The 26,399-nt window shown below is 25.7% G+C and overlaps 3 protein-coding genes across 3 annotated transcripts; 1 reads left to right on the top strand and 2 right to left on the bottom strand.

Annotated features, from left to right (window-relative positions):
* Window positions 1-415: 415 nt before the first annotated feature.
* Window positions 416-9,492, bottom strand: PVVCY_0800340 (pre-mRNA-processing-splicing factor 8, putative; the record flags this gene model as incomplete). Its single annotated transcript, XM_008626843.1, has 3 exons — window positions 416-9,078; window positions 9,194-9,263; window positions 9,445-9,492. 3 exons carry the CDS (start codon window positions 9,490-9,492, stop codon window positions 416-418), a joined length of 8,781 nt encoding a protein of 2,926 aa, XP_008625065.1.
* Window positions 9,493-12,848: 3,356 nt separating this feature from the next.
* PVVCY_0800330 (6-cysteine protein liver specific protein 2, putative) lies at window positions 12,849-19,814 on the top strand (the record flags this gene model as incomplete). Its single annotated transcript, XM_037634208.1, has 1 exon — window positions 12,849-19,814. One exon carries the CDS (start codon window positions 12,849-12,851, stop codon window positions 19,812-19,814), a length of 6,966 nt encoding a protein of 2,321 aa, XP_037490346.1.
* A 942-nt stretch (window positions 19,815-20,756) lies between these two features.
* On the bottom strand, window positions 20,757-23,498 carry PVVCY_0800320 (ag-1 blood stage membrane protein homologue; the record flags this gene model as incomplete). The annotated part of the gene is made up of 9 exons (XM_008626841.1): window positions 20,757-21,073; window positions 21,183-21,270; window positions 21,435-21,694; window positions 21,849-21,972; window positions 22,202-22,365; window positions 22,541-22,599; window positions 22,703-22,889; window positions 23,028-23,168; window positions 23,369-23,498. The coding sequence occupies 9 exons, from the start codon at window positions 23,496-23,498 to the stop codon at window positions 20,757-20,759; spliced, it is 1,470 nt and encodes a 489-aa protein (XP_008625063.1).
* Between the last annotated feature and the right edge of the window lie 2,901 nt (window positions 23,499-26,399).

The raw sequence follows: 26,399 nt of genomic DNA, 5'->3' as shown, positions 1-26,399 counted from the left end.
ATGAGAAGAGTGTCTGATCCGTGCAAGGAAGTACACTATAGCTTTTTCTTCATTTATTCTAGATATTATTTGTGTATTATTTTTTTTTATTTTGGAATAAAATTTTTTCAATTATTAATAAAAAATAAATAACTGTTGTTAATTAAAATTATTAAATGCAATTTGCAAAAAAAAAAATATATACTTATAGTTAAAATAAAGAATGAATAAAAAAAATGAACTAAAGTTAAAATGTACATTGTGTGCACAAAAAAGGATTTAAAATTAGGATATCTTTAGCAAAAAGAATTTAAAGTTGAAGTATTATTATAGTAACAGATGCATACCTTTATGTGTTGATTATTTTTTCTGTATATGTATATGTTAATTTCTTTACTTGAATATGCATTTCTTATTTTGGGTTATATTAATAAAATCAAATAAAGGATGTCTCAACATCGGCTGCATCCCCTTCTTGTTGCTCAAGCAAAGAGAATTGCAAGAAATGGTTTGGTCTATGTATATCTGCATAAAATGGTTGTGGCATATCAAGCTGAGCTGCGTATTTGTGATTATTGTTAAATTTAATTCCCATAAGGTTATAATTCCATATATTATCATCAGGTACTAAAAAGAATCCAACAAATACATTTGACAATAAAATTTGAACTTGTTCATATAGGTTAGCAATATTTGGATATGAGTATAACTCTGCTGAATTTTTTTTGCTTTTTGCATATGCATATCCCTCTTCGGTTAATTTGTAGGCATTGATAGTACAGCTACCAGGAGTAAATGAGCACGTAAGTATAATTGTTTTATTTTTATCCCAAATTTTTGATGGATCAACAGAATTGTCATCATTATTTGCATTTCCGTCCATATCGTCATCTGAATAATTTTCTTTTGACTGGTCTGATTTTTTTTTCATTTTAAATTCTTGAAAAAATGATAAATGTGAGACCATATCATATGTAGTCAAATGATTACTAGTGTTTGAGCAATTAGTAGTTTCTGTATGAATCCAGCCAAGTAACTCTAGGTTTTCTATATATTTATTAGTGGGTAAATAATTGGATAAAGTCACAGATTGATAATTTCCTATTTGGGGTGGGATAAGTATACATTTAATTTCTTTAACATATGAATTATCGGGTGGAGATGAACCATATAAGAACCCACCAATTTGAATCTTTAAATCGGATATACAAATAAATTTTTCTAATAAATTTTTTGCTATAACATATGTATAATCGTTTATTGAGCTAATGGTAGTGTTTTTCATTGACCCAGAATTTAGAGGATCTTGTTTTGAAGTAATTGCACTAGAAGCATTATTTACGTATATATTTTTTGTTCTAAATAATAAGGAATTATTAGATAAGTACCTAATTTTCCAATCAGTTTTTGTTGTAAAGGTTTGTTGTTCATGGGGTGATAATGTTGACACAATAATTTCTGTTCCATGCTTAGTAGTAGTTTTCGATGTAGTAACTTTCATTTGTTGTTCTATATTATCTAGATTTGTTTTTTCTAATTCGGCTATTTGTTGTCTTTGTATAGATGGTGGAGTAATTTCCATACCTAATAAAATGTCTCTGATTTCATTTTGTGTTAACGAAGCAATATGCACATTATTTCTTTTAGCATAATCATTTAGGATTAAATCTTTTAATTGGACTTCTAAATTAATCCATTGATTGTTATTAAATGATGGCCAAATATGATGTGGTTGTGTTATTATATTTTTGTTTGGTTGTAATAATATTTTAGTTTCTTGTGGATTTATATGTAAACTTCTCAAAATTAATATTAATCTACTAAAAGCTGTAAAGGATGATATATTATTTAACCAATCATCATATAAATTAAATAATAACATTTGTGGCTGTGTAGCTTTTAATATTAGATCTCCAATTTTATTCAATTTTAATAATGCTTGAAATGGTAAGTTAAGTTCTGTTCCTTTTATTATGATATTTGGAAAATCGAGTAAATGAACTTCTAATGGATCTAGCATACCTTTTCTTGTGACGATAATTTGTTTTGGTTGTTCTTCAATAGGGAGTGATCTAATTAAAGAAGCTACTTCTTCTGCAGTCTTCCATTTTGCTAATTGCGATAAACGTTTCTGTCCTATCCACACAGATGTATGAATAATTTTTAAAAATAATTGACCAGTTTTTGGATTTAATATAAATATAGCACCATTAATTGGCTTAGTAGTTAAATTTCCTTCAAATGTTTTATGTATTGTAACTCTATATACATTTGTATCGTCGACAAACCAAATAGTTTGTGAAGAAAATAACTCATTATAATTTTGTGTATTTAAATATGGTTCAGTAGGTTCCGAAGAGTATAATTGTAGCCCTTTTCGTATTCTTTCTCTTAATACATATAAAGATGGATTAGATTGTATAACTTTTTGTAAGGTTTTTTGCATTAGTGGTTTTAAATTATTAAACCAATTTCCATATGCTGAATATAAATTATATGCTAAGTCGACACCAATTAATACTCCAGTTAAGCATGGATATATAGACAAATTATCTGTAGTATAATCTAAAAATTTAGCTCGACTATATCTTTCAATATCATGCGAATCAAAATCCCCCCATCTGAGTTGTATATCTATCCAATACTGATTAGAAGTGTATGGATAATTAGCAAAAGAATTAAAGTTAGTACCTTTAATCTCAGGATTATTGGCAAAAATGTTATCTTCATCAGATAATAGAGATGGTTTTGATATACCCCATTTATAATTAGCAAAAAGCAATATATCTGCACATGAACTATTCATTTTATATGATTTTCTTGGATGGATAGTTTCTTTTTGAACAGTTTCAATATCTAATAAGTCACAATTTAAATCAAATACTTGGCATAAATCCATAACTAACGATTCATGTATTTTTTGCCATAAGTGTGCCCTAAATATTTGTATCAAAGAAATTTTAAGAGTTGGTATTTTTCCATGCATAAATATACCAGTTAAATCTAATTGGACTTGGAAACCAACATATACATTTGCTCTATTTATTGTTGGAGACCACCAAAGTGTAAATCTTCTATTTGGTATTTGATTTAAACCACTTCTTTGAGCGTTTGTTAATTTTTTATATTTCATAGATTCTTCAAAACCACTAGCTTTTTCCCAAAATAACCCTTCCCAAGTTGGAAAAAATGTTCCTTTAAATAATGTATGCTCTAATATTCCTTCAACTCCTCCTAATGCTTGTATCATGTCTGTTCTATAATTACTTAAGTTCCATAATTTTCCATCATGTCTTTGATTAGTCCACCAAAAGGGATTACTTTTGATAATTTGATATTGTTTAAATAATTGCCTTATTCTCCAGCCTTTATCATATGCTAAGGTATGCCTATCTTTTTGGAAAAGTGTATTAATTCTTGGAATACCTTTATCCCATGAATCTTCTAAATCTTCTAAAGTTATTTTTTTATTTTGATTATGGCATTCACTTCTTTTTAATGCGTATTCACACCATACTCTTTGACTTTCTAAAAATTCACTTTCCCAAGTTGATATATATCTATATAAGTTAGGTATTAATTGATCTTCTTCATGTGATAAACCTGCTCTGAAATGTGTAATTCTTCCATTATCTGTTTGTTTCATATATCTTAAATCTGATTCAGGTATTAAAATATGTCCCATAGATAACATTCCTAATCCTCCTAATTCTTTAGGCGTATAAAAAACAACAGGAGGAAATCTAGAAGGCATTTTAGAATTTAAACCAATTTTGATACGTGTTTGTATCTTATTTTCACATTTTACTAATAAATCTAATAATTCTTCTGTATCTAAAACAGCTTCTCTAAAATATGTCATTAAACCTATTAGCGATGTATTCCATTTGTTAGCAATTTTAGTAAATGTTGTACTTCCTGATGACATTAAAATTTGTCTTATTTTATTTTCAAATCGTTTCATACTTTTTTCTGACACTTTTAAATATGCTTCTGCTGTGATTTCTTTTGTTACTTCATTTTGCAATTTCCAGGTTCCTTCTTTGGTCCCAGAAGAAATTACAACATTCTTTTCATATGCATTTGATGCTTCAGTGTTTGATGCATTTGCTCCTGAATTTCCTTTTCCGGAATAATCATTTATGTAAGATGTGTACATGTTTATTCCATAACTTAGTTGCCTAATTTTTGGAAGTATACGTACCTCAAACCCAGCAATTGAAAAAAGCAAATTAGGGTTATCTTTAGAGTATACACTAACAAATGTGTTATAATGATCCCAATCTAATGAAGTTAACGATCGTGGTATTCTATTTTGTATTTCCCAAAAGGTGGCTCTACCTAAATTAACATCATGCTTCATTTTTCTCATTCTACAATCTCTTGGCCAACATGCTTTATTATTATATCCAACAACATTTTCATTATTTGGGTCAGGATTTTCTGTTAAGAATTTTTGAATTAAATCTTTTGATTCATCATTATTAAACTTAAAAAGTATCCAAATTTTATCAACATATCTGCAGTATAATCTAATTGGGTGCCTAGTTTCGATATTAACATTTTGAAAGCTTAAGAATTGATTAACGTCATTGTATGGGCCTGCTATATCATATGCTCTAGTAAGACCTAAAATTAATAGATCAATTATTATAGCATAATATTGAAAAACAAATGAAGAAAATTGTAAACCCCTTATTATACCAAATGAATTAATATGATTCATATCTTTAAATGTAATATTAGTGTTATTTTTTGCCGTAATATAATCTGCTATATTATGATCAACAATTAGTCGAAGTAGCCTATTTAATAACGTTAAATCTATTTTTTCATAAATTTTACTAAACTGTGTTTGTAACATGACAACGCATTCATTATTTTTGGTTTCCCAAATATTATGAAGATTATTTATCCCTTGACACATTTTATAAACCAATAATGGCTGTGGCTCACTATCAGAAGGTTTAACCCAATTTGGAAATAAATTTCGCAAGTCTCCTTCATACCATAAATATTGATCTAAATATGCATCGGTTATTTTTTCTAAAGGATCGACTTCATATACTGGCACTAGGTGGGTATAAAGATCTAAAAATGTTATCGATATTTCTTTAAAAGCCCGTTGGGTTAATAAATGTCTTTTTATGCGTGATAATGTTTCATAGGGATTATCATACGCCTGTTCGATAAAACCCAACTCTTCTCTTTGTGATTGATTTAATCTATTTTTTACTGTAAAAGTTTCTTTTAATTTTTCTAATGCCAGAATTAACAATTTTGTATCATGTTTATAATTCAATGGAGGAAAAGGAATATGTGTAAATTTTCGTGATTCAAACCAATGTATTGCAGTAGTATATAAAGCTACGGCTTCTTCTCCAGAAACATATGGTCCATCTTTTAAATATTCATGTTGTCTTTCTTGTTCAGCTTTTAACCACAATCTGGTCAATCTTCCTAAATTTTTTTTACATACTGTTTTATCGACAGTTGCACCTCTTTTTATTCTTTCTCTATTATAATATGTAGCGTTAATCCACCAATCCGATTTTAATTTGATATATCTGATAATAATATTTTCAACAGGTAATGGAAGTCCTACTACTCTCCATGGTATATTAGCTTTCCAACATCTCCATGCTTCACTTAAATGTTGTAGAATTAATCGAGCTTTACCTTTATTATTTTTTAAGCCCGCAGGTATCATATCAATGATATCATGCATAACTGCTGCTCTTAGTTCTAAATCGAAATGACTTTCAACTCTTTGTTTTGTAACAGTTTTTGCAATACCTTTAGAAACTCTTCCTTCAAATTGCCTAGCTAATAAATTGGATAACCATCTTTCTAATAATGGAATAACACCTCTTAAAAAAAATATCCATACTCTCCATAAAGGTGCCCATAAACCACAACCTGGACCTTTTCCAACTGATCCTGTATTAAATCTATAATAAATTAAATGCTTTAAATCTTTACACATTCTTACTTGTCTCATTAATCGATATTTATATCTATACATACCAGTTAATTGACCAACATGTGCAAATATATATTGTAGTCCATCTGCTAATTGATATGCGTCTATATTACCTAATCTATATTGCACATGTGAATCAACAATCGATTTAGTTAATCTTAATATTTCTCTACATAAATGAAAGGCATTTCCAAAACGTGATTTTTTCCTTTCTTTTGTAGTCAATGTTTTAACAGGCTTTAAATTAAAATTATAATCTAAATGTAAATAATTTAAATTTTTTCTATGTATTAATAAGTTTAACATATTATATCCTTGCCTACAAACTTGTAAACCAATTTCTACCCAATCCATTTCAGTACATTGGAAAAATTTCGTACTTTTAAATATTTTGAATAAATACTTCTTTTTCATGCTTTTAGGTTTTTTAGAATGAAGATGGTTTAATACCCAGCACTTTAAAAGTTTTTGATAAGATACTCGAACTTTTACAGGATAATTTGTAGATATATGTTCTTTGAACCATTGCTGAACTAGTGGAATATCAATACCTCTTCTAGTATAACCACATTTTTTATTAAAGGGATAAGGTGCGTGATATAATTGAATACCATTGATTGTTCTTTCAGTGTATAATGGGTAGTTATGCAAAAGTGGTAGCATTCCACATTCTACGTTTTTAACTACCAACTTCATTTTCTTATTTGTCACAATTGTAGTAGTTCCTTCGCTGTTACTTCGACTACTTTCTTCTCTTTCGTCGTCATCATTATCATAATCTTTGTATGGGTTTTTTCTTTTTTTACTATACTTATCATCATTTCGCTTTCTGCTGCTTTTTCGTTTTTTTCTCTCGCTATCACTTTTCTCTGAATTGCTATCAGAAGAATATCTGTCCTCATATTTATCCTTCTTTCCTTTGGATTTTCCAATTTTATCATTTTTAGAATGACGATTCTTTCTTCTACTTTGACTACTACTGTTACTACTGGTTTCCATTCTGTCAGAATATGAATCATCGCTATGGTTTCCTCGATCCCTTCTGTGTCCCTTTTTTGTGTACTTATCACTAGTGTGTTTTTTTTTTTTTTTTCTATCCATTTTCTCGTTATCCGTACTAGAATCCGTACTTTTTTTATTATTATCGTCAGTAGTATTAGCTCCATCAATAGTTTCATTATTTTCGTAAGATTCCTCGTAAAAGAATTTTCTTCTTGTAAATGTCAAAGAAAACTTTTCAAAGTATGGATTATCCTTTACCATTTTACTTACTTTTCTAATTTTATAAGAAGGAATGGGATTAATTATAAGGTCAAAGTAAAAAGGAGGTAAATCGATATCCTCTAATTTGATATATACACACATAGGTGAGTGATATTTACTTACAGCAATCTTTCTTGGTCTATTGTTATATAAATATGGAAATGCAATTTTATATTCTGTTCTAATTTGTTGTCTAATAATAATTTTATTTATATCATTAAATTCATTCCAATCTTCATCATCTTCATATATATCTCTGTATAAGGGTTCGAATTTCGGACCCCCTGGGATTGCCATATTTAAAGCTTTAGCAGTATAAAATGATTTTAAGTTAAATAAATAAAAATAATTATCATCTTGAAAATCACTAAATAATTGATTTCCTAATCTGTATAATACCCCCATTTGCTCTAATGATAATTTATATTTTTTATAACTAGTACCATTAATATGAGTTTTATCATATAATAATGGTTTTGAATCATAAAACCAATCTATAACACTTTTATCTTCATCTTTATCTAATTTCATTTGTATACATTCTAATGGTTCTATATCTAAAATATTGTCTGCATAGTCTAATGGTGGTTCTTCATCATCAAATGGTGGGAACCGCATTCTTTTAAAATGTTTTCTATCTCTTTTTTCTCTTCTCATCATAATCCACATTGTACCCCATTGGGCAATATATAATGGGTCTATAACAACAAAAGTTTCATTTACAAATGTTATAGCTCCTGTTATATGATAAATAACTTTTGTATTTTTAATTTGTTCCCATGGCATTGGTATATTTTCTAATAATTTAAAAACTGCATGGGGTATATATTTAAGGGCACCTAAATATACTCTTTTATCATATCTATATTTTTTATTACTCATATCACCATGCTCTTTTATTATTTTTCTTAAATGTTCACAAGGCATTTCTTCTTTTTCTTCAACAACACCATACTTTTTTTTTTTAGAATATTTTTTACTGTTTAGCATTCTCCATCTTCTTGCCTTTTCTTTAATTATGGAAAACTCTTGAGTTCCATATAAAGATTCGTCTGCTATATGATGTCCTTTCCCTCCTCCTACAATATTACTCTTAAATGTGTAGTGATCATCATAATTTTCACCTTCATAATTATTCTGATAATTCAGTTTCCCCCCCCTTTGTTTACCCATTTGATTATCATCTTCGCCATTATTATTGTCTTGATTTGCATCACCACCGTCCGCATTATTACTAAATGGATAAAAGCCTTGTTCTTGTTGATTAGGATCCATATTAGGGTTTTGTAAATTGTTGGGCCCCATCATATTGTTTTCATTTTCGTTATTGCCCATTTTCATGTAGCCAGGCATATATGGAACATTTGGAGGTATAAAAAATGGAGGATTATTTAATCCTGGACTTCCTTGTATGTATGGAGGTCTATTATTAATTGGGGCTCCACCTTCCATGCCTTGACCATACATATTTTGATTGTTCATATAATTTGGATTTTTCATTTGATTATTTTTCATCATAAATGGAGGTGGTGGAAAATTCATCATATTGGGCGGAAGAAAGTGGTTCATATTTGGAGGCATCATGTAATTCATTGGGGGCATCATAAGTGGCATGTTATGCATATTAGGTGGCATGCCTGGGATGTTTGGAGGCAGCATTCCGGGAATGTTCGGAGGTACCATACCAGGGGCGTTCGGTGGTGGTAACCCAGGGATAGGAGGTGGCATGTTTGGAAATCCATGGGGTAAGTTTTGCGCATTTATTGGAACATTACGAGGGATTTGATTAATATTTGTATCACCAGATTCTGCATTTTGGGGAATATTTTTATTTTGTAAGTTTTGTTCCGAACCTGAAGAAATTGTAAAAATTAATCATTGTTTATTAAGTGCATTAGTATTTACTATTTTATGTAACAATCATTGAAGAACTTTCACAATTAAAAGTGCAGCTTTTTGTTTTCTCACTTGTACCATTTTCTGCGTCTTCTTCTTGTTCTTCATATTGCTGGTTTACATTTTCAGGATTATCATTTGTCTGAAAACAAAGAAAAATAATTTATTTATTAAGGATATGCACAATTTTTTCAATTTTAGAGCAATATATTTGGCAAAACATGTATATATATTCCTATTTTTTATAAAAATAGAAGTATGAAAAGAGTATTGCAATATGTATAGGCATATATGTATTCGTATGGTATTTTCTCTAAACTTACATCACTCTTGTTATCTTCTGAGATTTGATCGAATTCATTGTCGCTCATTTTAAATCGGAAAAATCACAGTAGGAGATATCTTTACATACGAATATATATACATATGTATATATTCGTATGAATATAAACTTACGTTTCTAAGTATTTCATATAGCTATTCACAAATATATGTGATATGCATATTGACAACAATGATTTATTTTTTTTTATTATGTTGTGTATCCTCGTATACTGTATACTTTAAAAAAACACTTTTAAAACTATTCGTCATTTAATATATCCAAACATTTGGAAGGAAATATAAATATGTATCTTCTTTTTATATCTTTTTTTCTCTCTTCAGTGTAATGATAATTTCATGGCGATTATATGGTATGAAGTATAAATATTGTATACATATTACATAAGCGTATATTTGTACTTATAAACATATGTATAACATGTTTTGATGAAAGAAACAAATTATATATAAGCAATTGCTTTCAAGAAATTAACTTAATATAAAAACTAATTAAAAAAAATAATAATAAAATAAATGTATATATATATTATTATATATATAATTACATTAATAATTATTCTTAGCAACATACAAAAATAATAATATATAATTTTTTATGTGTCATATTATATAATGTCATTGCTAAAATGTAAGAGAAAAATCATATATAATATTTGGCTGATTTTTATGTGCATATGCATATAGCAAATAATTTAATATATGCAATTTTTTTACCTGTATTAAAATGAAAGTATATATAAGAAACACCATTGATCGTAATTTTTTAAAAAAGTTGTTTTCCTTTTTTTATGCATTGATTAAATTTTATGATTTAAAAAAGCATACTCTTAGTTTAAAATACATAAAATTAAAAAAAATATTATTGAAAAGGTTAATACTTTCGTAGAACTAAGATATGCTATATGCATAGCATTGTTGGAAAATTTTCTTTTTATTATATTTATTTATTTGTTTTCATTCAAAATACTTTAGCATAAAATATCATAGAATAACACTTTATTTTTTCTTATGATAAAAAATGCATATATTTAAGAAAAAAAGGAAATTATGTTAATTCACAATTTTTCTTTTCCATTAACCCATACCAGCAAGTCCATTTTTGTTAGTTCCATCAATTCGTGTAATAGATTTCACTAAAAATGGAATACTGTTGTAATATTAACAATAATAAAAGGTATATTGCTATAATAATATATGCAAAAAGTGTGATGAAAAATAGTTAAGAAGCTAATTAAATCGTGCAACATGTATCAATATGTTCGCAGCCGGTTAAACAAAAAAGTATAATATTTACCATTCTTTGATTTGTTAATATAATAATATTATCCTAATAATTTAGAAGTACTACTAATTATATTATTTAAATAATACGACTGTATTAAAGCTTGGGTCTTATGCTTATATTAATTGTATATGATTATTATGCAAATTCTATCCATTATTAGCAACAAACACACAAAAATATATATAGTATAGCAAAAAATAATACCATAAAATAAATAAAATATATATATATATCAAATATTATGTGTAAATTTCATATGAAATCGTTATAAAACTTTAATAACCATCAGTATTTTTTTGAATTACTTTGAATAAAAATGTTTGTCTTTGTCCTTGTGTGGATATAGCATTGTTTGATTTAATATATAAATTTAACATAATTTAAGCAAGCAGTTATATACATATAGGTACACGTCTTATAGTTATTGTATAAATTGTAATTGCTTATTCTTGAAATAATGGTATTTTTTACGTTAAAAAATTATTATGAAAAAAACTATGTGTATATATATTGTGTAATTTTATTATATTTTGGGGAACATGTAAAAATTCTTGGAATTGTATTTTATACAAATAGTATTTTATATAATTTATACTATTGTATATTATGTATTTTTTTTTTTAAGCATTTTCAAAATTTTCATTTTATTTTATTATGATATGTATATATAAATGGTAAATAGTTCTCACAAAAGTTGTGTTATCAATTTATTAAAGCATATACCAATATAAAAAAAAGTATGTTCAAAATAAAACAACCTTATAAATATTCTTAAACATCAGAAAATGGAATATACATATTAAAAATGGGTACTTCCTTTAAGTGCTCATTAGCACATATCATTTTTTGTATGATCTTTAAGCCTTGAACTCCTACAAATATGAGTGTATGTGTATATAAATTTTTAAAGATGCAATAGTGTTGTATATATTATTCGAAGATAATATTATTTATGTGAAAAAATAATGTAAACAAAATTATAGGAATAAACTAATTTTGAATCATTTATTTGCTTAAAAATTATCCACATTACACTTAATAAATATACAATAAAAATATTACCACATCCATTCTATACTGTTTATTGATGTATCGACATTTGCCACAAAATATTTCATAGAGTTGCATTACTGTTAAAAGTGTATAAAATAGAATAACATAAAATGGATAATAATGGTGAAACTAAAAATAACAAAATTAAAGGTGGCTAAATAAAATAAAAACACAACATAAAGGATCATGGCATTTTTTTTAAATGTTTTTTATGAAAAACAAATAGAACAATTTAAAATTATGCATATTATTCTTTATTTATACAACATAGTTAAAATGAAACAAATAAAAATACGATTGTTCAATATGTAGATTAATAATATATATGCATGTAAGTGTATACTTCATTGCCAAATTGCTTAGGCATATGTAGCATATATGTTTTTTAATGGCTCTTTAAAATCATACAATTGTAATTCCTAATAAATTAATGCAATTACAATCGAAAAAAGGAATATGATCTCGTATCGATTTAGCCATTTAGGTATTGATCTATTATCGATCTATGGTCGATCTACATGTGAAGAATGGTGATATAATTTAAAAACAGTTTTATAATGGTTTATGAATTATTTAGATCATATATTGCTTAAACACAATAAAACAAATCACCTATTTTTTGATATTCGATAAAATGTACAAAAACATTTGCATGTATGTATTCTATTATCGTTGGTTTTTTTGGCACCTTTTTTTTAATTTATAATGTTTTTCATCGCAAAGCAACTATATATAAAAAACACACTAAAAATATATAATTAAATTAAAAAATAATAATAAAGAAAATAAAAAATAAAAAGCATATGCATTATACATGTATGTATATTCACATGTATATGTATGTTTTCAGTTCAGATTAAGAACAAAAAAATACAGATAATTAAGCATTTAGTTGCTAGGTTTATTCACCTCAATACCAAAAATATATATGTGCCTACACATGATACATATAAGTAGATACATATAAATATATTGTAATAGTATTTTACTTCTTGAACTTTTTACTTCTATTATAGTCATTTTAATTTTTATTACACATAAAAAATGAAAGGTCATATAAAAAATGCATGTTTTCGGAAAACTCTACTCATTACTCTACTGCTTATTATATTAAAATACACAAAATATGACTATTTAGAAAAAGAGAATGGTGAAAAACCAAAATACAACAACGATATATCACCACCAACTTTACTAAGAACATATTTTGATGTATATGTCAATAGGAAAAATAAGGACGTAAAGGAATTGAAGAAATTATTGAAAAATGTTACGATTTCTAATGATTATCTTTGCACGGTGAAAAAGGTGGACATAAATATTTACAATAAAATATGTGGTAATAATGTGAGTAAAATTATATTGAGCACCGAAAGAAAATATGGGGAAAACGATTTAAAAAAAAAGTGCATTAGTACTGGATCTTCATCGTGCACATTTGGTGAAAAAAAAAAAAGGGAAGCATTATTCACAAATTATGAAAAAAGAAATGTATATAAAAATAGCAGTCTCCTTGAGGATTTTGACGAAAATGAAAACACAAATAAAAACTTTCTTTTTGAACTATTTGGTATAATTGCAAAAATTAAGAAAATTATAATAGATACATCTAATAAAATTATTTCCATGTGTCTATTTATTACTGGTGATCACGAAGAAAACTTATTCTACATAAAAAATAATAAGGGTTATGATGAATTGCAAAATTCTAATTTTTACGATTATTATGAAAATTCAAATATATATAGCATTAATAAAGAATTGTATGGATATAATGAGGAATATGCTAATAAATATTTATATTCTTTTATAGACATTTCATCTGATAATTTAAATATTAATTTTTATCAAAAAGTCGTTCAAGGAGAAAATGGGAATATAGCGCCAGAAATTTTTAAGAATAAAAATGTGGATAATTTATCTAAGGATAAAAAATATGATAGCCATAGTAAGATGAATGATGGAAATAAATCAAATTGGGGTGTTTCAAATGGCAAAACCGAAACAAATAGAAACATAAATTTTAAAAATGGACAATTTTTAAAAGCAGTAAGTGACTATTTTTGGAAAAAAAATGAAAAATGGAATGAAAGCAAAATAAACCAATCAAACAAACTGCATAAAAAAAATGATGAAATGATACATAGGTTGATAGGAAGAATTTTGGCAGAAAATGATCATGAATATGAAAATTTAAGTTTAAATCCAAATAGAGATAGGGAAAGAGCAAGAGAACGGGAAAACGAAAGGAGACAAGAAATAGAATGGAAAAGACAAACCGATAAAAATAAAAGTAATTATAGTCAAGCAGAAGAAAGACTTTTGCTTATTATTAGAGAACAGAATGGAACCCAAAAAAGTGATAATCCTGATAAGAATACTGGAGTTACTGTATTAGAGTTTAGTCGCTTGCCACCAAAAAAAAGGAGAAGAGTATGCACAATTTTAGCGGAAACTGAATCAGAAATTTCGAGCAAAGATAATAGTAATGATAGTAAAGCTAGTGATAATCAAAATAATTCTTCTAACGAGAGCAATGATAAATCAAAAGATTATGGTCCTGCTTCCCCTACTCCTGGTGATGTAGCAGAATGTAAAATTAATATGCCTTCTAATAATATAGAAGGAAAAGAATCTGAAAGTGCGAGTCGTGGTGATAAAAGTAATTCTTCTGGCGAGAGCAATGATAAATCAAAAGATTATGGCCCTGCTTCCCCTACTCCTGGTGATACAGCAGAAGATAAAATTAACATACCTTCTATATTAATAGAAGGAAAAGAATATGAAGATAAGAGTGAAGATAAAAATAACGATAAAAATAAAGAACAACATAAAGAAACAAATTCTTCGGATAAGAATAATGATGAATCAAAATATGATAATCCTGCATCTTCCCCACCAGCAGAGGATACCCCAGAAGGTAAAATTAAAAGACCTTCGCGACTATTCGCGGAAAAAGAATTTGAAGATAAAAATAACGATAAAAATAAAGAACAACATAAAGAAACTAATTCTTCTGATAAGAAAACTGATGAATCAAAATATGATAATCCTGCATCTTCCCCACCAGCAGAGGATATCCCAGAAGGTAAAATTAAAAGACCTTCGCGACTATTCGCGGAAAAAGAATTTGAAGATAAAAATAACGATAAAAATAAAGAACAACATAAAGAAACAAATTCTTCGGATAAGAATAATGGTGAATCAAAATATGACAGTCCTGCTTCTCCACCCCCATATGATGCACCTGAAGGCAAAATTAATAGACCTTCTAGAATAATCGCAGAAAAAGAATCTGAAAATAAGAATGAAGATAAGGATAAAGATAACGATAAAAACAAAGAACAAAATAAAGAAACAAATTCTTCGGATAAGAATAGTGATGAATCAAAAGAATACGATCCTGCTTCTCCACCCGTAGAGGATATACCAGAAGGTAAAATCAATAGACCTTCGAGACTAATCGCAGAAAAAGAATCTGAAAATAAGAATGAAGATAAGGATAAAGATAACGATAAAAACAAAGAACAAAATAAAGAAACAAATTCTTCGGATAAGAATAGTGATGAATCAAAATATGACAGTCCTGCTTCTCCACCCCCATATGATGCATCTGAAGGTAAAATTAATAGACCTTCTAGAATAATCGCAGAAAAGGAATTTGAAAATAAGAATGAAGATAAGGATACAGATAACGATAAAAACAAAGAACAAGATAAAGAATCTAATTCTTCTGATAAGAATAGTGATGAATCAAAATATGACAGTCCTACATCTCCCCCCCCATACGATGCACCAGAAGGTAAAATTAAAAGACTTTCTAGATTAATAGCAGAAAAAGAATCTGAAAATAAGAATGAAGATAAAAATAACGATAAAAACAAAGAACAAAATAAAGAAACAAATTCTTCGGATAAGAATAGTGATGAATCAAAAGAATACGATCCTGCTTCTCCACCCGTAGAGGATATACCAGAAGGTAAAATCAATAGACCTTCGAGACTAATCGCAGAAAAAGAATCTGAAAATAAGAATGAAGATAAGGATAAAGATAACGATAAAAACAAAGAACAAAATATAGAATCTAATTCTTCTGATAAGAAAAATGATGAATCAAAATATGACAGTCCTGCATCTCCCCCCCCATACGATGCACCAGAAGGTAAAATTAAAAGACTTTCTAGATTAATAGCAGAAAAAGAATCTGAAGATAATAATGAAGGTCAGAATAAAGATCACGATAAAGACCAAAATAAAGAATCTAATTCTTCGGATAAGAATAGTGATGAATCAAAACAGGACACTCCTGCTTCTTCACCCGCAGAAGATATACCAGAAGGTAAAATAAATAGACCTTCGAGATTAATAGCAGAAAAAGAATCTGAAAATAAGAGTGGTGATAGTAAAAGTAGTAATAAAGAAACTAATTCTTCTGATAAGAGCGAAGATAAAAGTAGTGATAAAGAAACTAATTCTTCAGATAATAATAATGATGAATCAAAATATGACAGTCCTGCATCTCCCCCCCCATACGATGCACCAGAAGGTAAAATTAATAGACCTTCGAGACTAATCGCAGAAAAAGAATCTGAAAATAATAATGAAGATAAAAATAACGATAAAAATAAAGAACAACATAAAGAAACAAATTCTTTGGATAATAATAATGGTGAATCAAAAGAATACGATCCTGCTTCTTCACCCGCAGAAGATATACCAGAAGGTAAAATAAATAGACCTTCGAGATTAATAGCAGAAAAAGAATCTGAAAATAAGAGTGAAGATAAAAATAACGATAAAAATAAAGAGCAAAATAAAGAATCTAATTCTTCTGATAATAATAATGATGAATCAAAACATGACAGTCCTTCTTCTCCACCCCCATACGATGCACCAGAAGGTAAAATTAATAGACCTTCGAGACTAATAGCAGAAAAGGAATTGGAAAATAAAGAAAATATAAGATATGCAAAACAATATAAGCCATATACTTCTTCTAATAATCACATTGATGTATCAAAATATTATAATATTGTTTCTTCTCCCCCAACCGATGCACCAGAAGATAAAAAGAATACACCGCCTAGATTATTAACAGAAAAAGAATCTGAAAATAAGAGTGAAGATAAAAATAACGATAAAAATAAAGAGCAAAATAAAGAATCTAATTCTTCGGATAAGAATAGTGATGAATCAAAACAGGACACTCCTGCTTCTCCACCCGCAGAAGATATACCAGAAGGTAAAATTAATAGACCTTCTAGGTTAATCGCAGAAAAAGAATCTGAAAATAAGAATGAAGATAAGGATAAAGATAACAATAAAAATGAAGAACAAAATAAAGAATCTAATTCTTCTGATAATAATAATGATGAATCAAAACATGACAGTCCTTCTTCTCCACCCGCAGAAGATATACCAGAAGGGAAAATTAATAGGCCTTCTAGATTAATAGCAGAAAAGGAACTTGAATATAAAGATAATGAACACGATAAAGAACAATTTTCAAAAAAAAATGAAATAAATAGAAAAAAAAACGCTTCATATAAGAGCATGGTTGCAGAAAATGGGCAAAAAGATAACGAGGATGAAGAAATGAAAGCCGTATTCGAAAAGATAAAAAAGAAAAAAGAAAAAGAAAAAATAAAATATTATCCTTATGATATAATTGAAACAATGGAAGCTTTGAGTTCATTATCAAATGAAGAATATTATATGAATGATGGTGCAGCCAGTCGTGCAAAAACTAGTAGTATTCTAGGAAAATATTTGAGACAGACTAATGCTTCTAATAAACATTTAGATATTAATATGTTTTTCGATGAAAAACCATATAGATATAGAAAAGGCAATTATTATTTTATAAATCCATTTCCATATAGTATTATAAAGATGAAAAAAAATGAAGGATTAGGTTATTCAGAAAAAATAAAATATGATGGTGTCTATTGCTATTCTCTTTCTTTTAATAATAATTCTTCGTTAACATATGAAATTGAAAATTCTTTTAGAAATGTAAAACCAATAGAAGAAATAGTACCAGGTACATTAACAGGCTTTAAAAGTGATGACGGGTATCAAAAAATGCTTACTCCAATGTTTGTTGAAGAGGATATGTTTTTACACTGCGCATTTAATAATGAACCTAATGAGATAGAAAATAGAATAGCATCATTTCCTGTTAAAATATTTTTAAAAAAAAATTTGAACAAAACAAAAGGGTGTTCTTTTCAAATAAATATGCATGATTCCATATATAAAGAATATGCAGAAAGGGAATCATTTTTGAGTAAAAAAATTATATTGAATGATGAAAATAGCAGTAATGAATGTGCTATCACGGCTACAAATGAAATTATTGGATTTCAATGCGGGCCTCCATATAACCATTATACCAACAACAATAATACGAGTTACATGGATAAATTTTTTTTTAATTATGTGAATAATGAAGACATAAAAGGTGGTGAATATTTTAAAGTTGAGCCTGCACATTGTTTTGAAGAAGTTAATACAAATGAGGATATTGAAAATGTTGCCCCAGGCAGTTTCCCTTTCCCAAATTTTGAAATGATAAATGGTGGTTTAAAATCACACCATACAAGATATTTAAAGTTAAACATAAGAGATCCAAACACAGCTATATCATGTTATTGCAACTATTATAATAATGGGAAAATAATTTATTCAGGTATAATGACTATAAATGGTAAACAAAATTATAATGGCCTATCAGATTCGATTTATTCCGATCAAGACACTAATAAAGAAAACGATAATGCAAAACAAACTGGTCGTAAAAAAAATAAACCAAATGAAAAAAATAAAATTAATAAGATGGAAAAATATGATTATAAATATTTTTTAAATTTATTGTCATATTATAATCCATATTTCATGCTATATAGAAAACAGCCTGAAGATGTGAAAAATGATTTCATATATGATAGTAAGAATAACAACCAAAATAATGATGAATTTTTAAAAAAAATACAAAATAAATTAACCAATTTAAAATTCTCTGATAATGATAAACATATTCATGGTATGGATGATAATTTAAGATATAAATACGATAATAGACATTCTAACGTGTATCCAATCAGTGATTATGATTCAGAAAGTCATTTTGATAGCGAAAGGTTATCCGATTCTTATGAAGATACTTTTAATGATGATTATATAAGTCCAAATAGTAATTCATACTATGATGAAAATACATATAACCCAGATGACCTTTTCTCTAATTATGATGATGTTAATATTGAAAGTGAATATGAAGAACTTGATCCATTGCAAGATAATGTAACTTTTCAAGATAATAAATCGTACGAAGATAAAACTCAATCTATTATAGTAATCAATAAATCAAAAAATGTTAATGTTTATATTCCCAAAAATAAAATAAAAAATAAATCAAAACATATAAAAAATATTGAAGATATAGAAGATAAGAAAACGAAAGACGCTCTCCTTAAATATTTATTATTAACATATGAAGAAACACCAGATAAAAATGAAAACTTGAATACAAAATTAGAATTATTTAAAGAATATTTTCCTTCTTCATCAAAGAATAATATATTAATAGAAGAAAAAGAAAATGATAATACATCAAATAAAATAAAAAATACAAGTGATATTAAAGAAGAATCGATAGAACCATTAAATGAGAAACAAATCAATAGTGAAATAGAAGTATCTGAAAATGACTTTACTTTAGATCATAATAAATCTTATAATCATGATAATGCAAATAGCAATAATCATGAAGAGGGTATTACTCATGGTAAGATTAATGATGATATACCAATTGCTATTATGAACACAATTTTACATGGATTGTTTGGACATAATGAATACGATGGCAATAAAGAAGAAAATCCAAAAAAAGACAAGAAACTGCATCAAACTAAAAATAATACAATAGAAAATGAAGACGAAGAAGATTTAATTAAAAAATCGGAAGAATTAACGGAAGATGAAAATACTTTTCAAAAAATAAAATAACAAAGAATTGCCAAATTTTAAAGAAAATCATAAAAGAGGTAATACCAAAAAACATCCATATAAGAAAAAAGCCAAACCACATTGGAAATACATGATGAAATGAACAAAATTCAAAATAAAAAAGAAAAATGAACTATTAATTTGGAAGTAATGAACGTGATAACAAAAGCAAACCAAGGAATGGAATCAAAAGAAAATAAGATGGAAAGTCAGAAGGAAGTAATAATTCAAATAAGTATAATAATATAAAATAACTAAAGTTTAGCTATGTAAATAAGTATCTTATAATAATATTTTTTTTTCTATACTATTACAAATAAGAATGTATGCATATATGTGTATTTGTGTAATTTTATATTCATATTTGAACCATTTACCATATATGTCTATTTTACTAAAGCTTTCATCATTTAAATTGTAATTAGAAAAGACTAGTATATATTTGAATGAAAATTTAATTACATATAATAAAAAACCCATAATTTTTTATTATAAAATATTTCATTTCATTTTATTAGCCTACAAGGCACTATTTAACATTAACTTCCTCAAAAAATGTAAAAAATAAATTATAAATTTTTCTTATTCCATTTTTTTTATTTTTATGAAATTTTTACAAGAAAATATTTTATTTAAATTTTTAAAAAAATAAATACATAAAATTCAAAATTTTCATAAATGTTTTTAAAAGAGGATACAAATAAGAAACATAAAGCATATAATATTTATTTTGATTGGGTGATGATCTAAATTATTTAGTATCTATGTATAATTTGATGATATAAACATCGTAAAAGGAAATAATTTAATTTCTCACAGTTTAATGTTGACTAATTATATTGAATAATTCATATGTATTATGTTTGGTTTCTTAGACTATTATAGCATCAAGTCTGTTTATTTTCCATCATTTAATTTCTTAACTTGATGTCCTTCGAATAATTAATCATTCAGAATTTCTTGTTCTATTTCTGGTTCATTGATCCATTTTGCTTCCATTAGTGTATCTGTGTGTGGCTCACTCAGTGTATCAATCTCTTTGTCTAATTTTGGTTCGACAATTGCATCTTTCAAAGATTCGTTTGTTGTATCTATCATAGTATTCGAACCATTTTCTAGTAATATATCATTTAGGAAATTGTTTTTTCTCTTTTGAATATCTTCGTAACTATTTTTCTCGGCATACATTTCTTTAATCATTTTGTGGGTGCTTTTCGGTAAGCTACGTCTATATCGGGGGGAAGATACTCTTCTTTTTCCTACAATAAATTCATGAATAAAGTAAATACATATAATGCACAAATGTATTAATCTCTATATATGTATATGGGTATATCCCTTTATTTTATATTTTTCATATCAATTTACCCATTAGTTTTTTCATAGTTGCTTCTTGCATTATTATATTTTTTCGTGCATTCAATTTATCTCCATAAGATTCCTTTAGAACTTTTAGCTGAAATAAAAACAACAGACGGGGTATAAATGAGTTTAATAGAAATTTAAAGTTATAGAAATATATGAAAGTGTATTATTTCTAGAATATGTGTCACATATATATTTAGTAGAATATATTTATTGAAATATATATTAATGCTCATATTATTTAATATAGCTTACTTCGTTTGTAAAAATTGTTATCGCATCAATAATATAAGAAAGATTAGTCTCTGAATGAATGCTTAAATTATATTTTTCATTTTCATATGTATAAATAATGCTAGCATTTGTATTATTATTTTTATCAATAACAATTCTCTGTATGTTCAATATAGGTATGTTTATATCTCTATGGATATTTCTTTCTATTATTGTTTCTATATTTATAGAATCATAATCTATGTTGTCTTTAAAGCATAAGAAGCATAAGAACCATTCTCCTAAGGATTAAAAATTAGTGAACAAAAATAAGATAAATGATACAATATATTTTGAAACTAAACAAATTGAAAATGACATAAAAAATAAAATAAACAATAATTATTTTACACAAATTTTTACATAATATTTTATAATAGCAAAAAAATGACATACCCATAATTTCCTTTGCTGACATATACTTAGAAACATATGCATAAAAGTCAAACACAAAGATTTCTTGTTCTAATACAAAGCTTATTAATCTAAGCTTTTGCATCAAACTTATTTCATTGATATCCTTTATGAGAGAAAAAAAATTAATTAAAATGATTATTATATGTGTATAAATAAATACCAAAGATAAAAAATATATTAATAGCAATTAATATTACAGCTATAAAGTAATATAATAGATAATAACATGTAATCATAAGCAGTTGTATTGTACATAAATATGGGTATTATATATAGACATAAGTTTGATAGGTGAATTTTATATTAATTCTTTTAATTATAATATTCATTACCGTATTATTATCTAGAAGTAATAAATTTTCATCATCATCATCAAATTTTTTATCAATATCGTATAAATTTATAGACTTCTTATTGGCACTTTTTGGTTTATTCTTCCATATTTCTAATCCATCTTGTATAAAAAGACACTCATTGGGACGTGCATGTTTTGAAACTATAAATAAAAGGAAATTAAAGTAAGTAGAAATAACAAAATGAAAAATTAATAACTAAACAATATATAAATTTATGCAAATTTGCATTTTTTCCTGCATCATGTCCTATATATGTGTTTAATTACAAAATAAAGTAAAATATATATTCACACTGTAACCAAATTTATATATTACTTCGATAAAAGGACATTTGTACTTTACAAACTTCTTGCCCATCCTTGAAACAGACAAACCTAATTATAATTAATAAAATTTAGAAATGAATACTCCAAATCAATATATATAATTATATACTTGTTTTATACATTTATTTAATCAGTATTCCTTTGTTTTAACCATTCATTTTTAGGAAATGATTTCTCAACAATGCTTGAATTAATATCTATTTTTATTTGACCAATATGAATTTTTTTTGTTAATTTTTTTGTAAATAAATCGATTTTTAATGTTTCGTCGCATTGCCTTATTTTTATGTCCGCTCTTTGATCAACATGGATTCTATTTTTTTTGTTCGTAGGAATATCTATTAAAAAAATAATATATAAATAATTAAATTGTGCTTATTTCCATTGAAATGAAAATAAAAAGAAGACCAAATTTATTTGCACATCTATATGTATATTGGTTTGCCTAGTTTGTGATAAAGCAAATTTATTATTACCATCCGTTTGAAAATCATATTTATCTGTACTAAATATAATGTATATATGCTTATATTTGTTTATATTAAATATCTCGTTGATTTTTACTAACAGATAAAAGCCTCTATAATTATGTAAACCACTGAAGTAATACATAGAAGCTGATATAAAAAAATAATAAAAATAAGACATAAATATATATACATATATGGGTGCACAAACATATTCAAATAGTTCAACACTACAAATTCGAAATGAATAAATGAATGCATGTGGTTATACTAAGTCTAATTTTTTATATCATGAACACTCGGCATGATGAACAAAAAATGTCATTTCTTTTTTTAGAATTATTGAATACCAAATGGTTCGAAATCACTTATATGAGGACATGTTCTTTTATAACTTTTTATAACATATTTTACACATTTTGTCGATAAACTATTAAATCTATTTTTGATAATATTAAAAATGAATTTAGTCCCGAACATTTCTTTTTTTCTTTTTTTTTTTGGAAAATAAAAGGATTCTTATTTTATCATTATTTATGGAAAGCTAAATTATAAATGATGTTATATAATGAAACATTATAAAAAAATGTATAATCAATAACAATAATTAGTATAACATCAGAAAGAAAAAATATTTTTTTTTATAAAAAGCATGTTAGGAAAAAACTATTATAATGGAAATGCAAAAAAAGTGTTGTAAAAAATTATATAATTATATTAATATAATTCATCTTTTTTTTTAATGTTTTTTAAATATTTTTGGTTATTAATTTTTTTTAATTAAATAGAGTAATTCTGATTTTTTACATTTTTTTATTTCCTTGTAGACAGTACGCACCATTTTAATAAAACATCATATATTGTTTATACTTCCATAATGTATGATTATTTTTTCTCCTTCCCATTTTAATATATTACAGGATTTACACATAAATATATATATTTATATAACTTTTATGTTTTCATGTTACAACCATATATTTTATATATAAATATATATATTTGTGCGTATTATATGTGTAATAACTATGTGGAAGGAAATATTTGCATAATGAACATACTTTTTAAATTTTCTGTTGCCACTTTTTTTTATTAAGCATTAGAAATATAATTTAGCAATATAGAAGTTGCATATAATTGATTTTTTGATTTAGATGATATATTAAACGGCTATTAATTCTTTGTATGTGCATATGCATATTATACATATATGGAGTACACACCATTGTATGACTATGACTAATATAAATGTTTAAAAAAATGAATGGTTAAAAGGTGCATTTAAATGATTATGAAATTATAGTCATTTTCCATATGGTACATGCTAGTAATGAAAAAATAAAATATCATTAATTTTCCTTAAAATGTTTTTTTGTTCCATTGTTTTATTTTTTAGTAAATAGTATTTAAACCATTTGTTAAGTCATGGTATCAGGTAATTCTACTCCTATATTATTATGTTATCATAGGATTAAAACAATAATAATGGTGATAAATAATTTGATTGAGTGATTCACTAAAGTGTTCATTAAAGCGAACAAATAAAAAAACTAATTAAAGACATGAAAAATTTTAAGTCTTTACGATTCTATATGCATGATACATTTTTTCAAAGCATTTATTATAGTGACTTTACTAATTTGTTGAAGTGTCAAGAACATATAATTTGTGATGTGTCGAATTCACAGTATTTTAATTAGATAACATTTAGCTATTTAAAGGTATTAATTTATACATACGCAACTAAAAATCCGTTCACAAGCTTTATTTTATACTAAAATGTCTAAATGCAAAAGCGAAAAAATTATAAACGATTTTTACAAAAATATGTGATGGAAGGTATATAAATGGTCCCTTATATTTTGTATAATTATATAAATAGGGAAATATAAATGGTATGTTCCTTTTCCTTAATATTATTTATTTTTATATAATAATTATAGATATAATCCCTTTTAAATTTAAATTTAATTAGGGCTTCAATTCGAAGAATGTTTTATAAATATACACACACATAAATTTTGATTATTTTACTTTTAACTAATTGCTAAGTTACTATTTTATTGTTATATGGAAAAAATATAAAATATATATTAATAATAGCAATAATGATAAAATTGTCTTCATGAATTCAAAGTTCAGGAATAATTTGAAATTTTGTTAGCTGTGATTTTATAATAATTTACTATACATTAATTTCACTACATTCCTCGTTATATTTATATGCATAATAATAACATTTATATAAATGAAAGACTAAATCCATTAAAAATAAAATATAAGTATTGAAATACATTAAAATTGAACTTGGTACATATACATTTATTAATATTATACTTATTTCTCCCTAATTAATATATTCACAATTTTTCCATTTTATTGTTTATACTTTTAAGATTTAATTATATGCTTTTTTCTCTCCCTTTTTTAATATAAAATTCATGGGCAATTGGAATAGCATTATATTATATATACGAAAATATGTACGAAAAACACAAATATATAATTATATAAATACCATTATATATTAAAAAAAATTATACGATTTTTTAGATTTTTTTTTTTAAATAACCCTTTATTCTTTATACCAGAACATAGCGAAAGCAAACTTTGCCTTTTTTTTAAATATGCGATATTTTCCATTTTTACTAATCCAAATTTATAACCTCGTGTGAAAGGAAGTAACTACTACTAGCGCCATAGTTGCGTATAATACTATAGTGTGTATGTTACTTTTATTTTTTTTAAATGAAGATAACCTCACATGTAAATGATAACACAAATAGTATTTCATGATTTGTATACACATACATGTTTAGTAATAAATATATAGCATTATATTGTACATTTAATATGTACATACATATGAATATATGGATGCTATTTTTATATATAAAAAGATATCCCCATTGATGATAAATTTTCCATAGATTAAAAAAAATAAATATAAATAAAATATTTGAAATATATTTTGGAGAAATAATATTGAAGAAGAGCTAATTAAATATTATGGAAAAATAGGAACAATATATATTTATATATGCATTATAAAAAAAATAACGAGAACGGAGCATGTAAATAGTATTATAATATATAATTTTAATTTGTTATCACATATATGAATAATATATCCATATATTTATGCATATATAAGAAATTTAAATAACATCAATATATTTATTAATGATGAAAGTAATAAAAATATAGTATTAGTAATCGTTTGACAGGTTAAGAAATATTTAAAAAAAAAGATAAATTAAAAAAAGAAAAAACAATAATAAAAGTAGAGGAATATATAGTAATAGAACTAGTTAGGAGTAGTAATAGTGATGAGGAAATTTGAAAAATATTAATTTTAGAATAATAAAGAAAAATTTCCGT

The sequence above is a fragment of the Plasmodium vinckei genome (assembly GCF_900681995.1).
Source record: "Plasmodium vinckei vinckei genome assembly, chromosome: PVVCY_08".
Taxonomy (NCBI): Eukaryota; Apicomplexa; class Aconoidasida; order Haemosporida; family Plasmodiidae; genus Plasmodium; species Plasmodium vinckei.
This window is presented reverse-complemented; position numbering and strand designations above follow the sequence as displayed.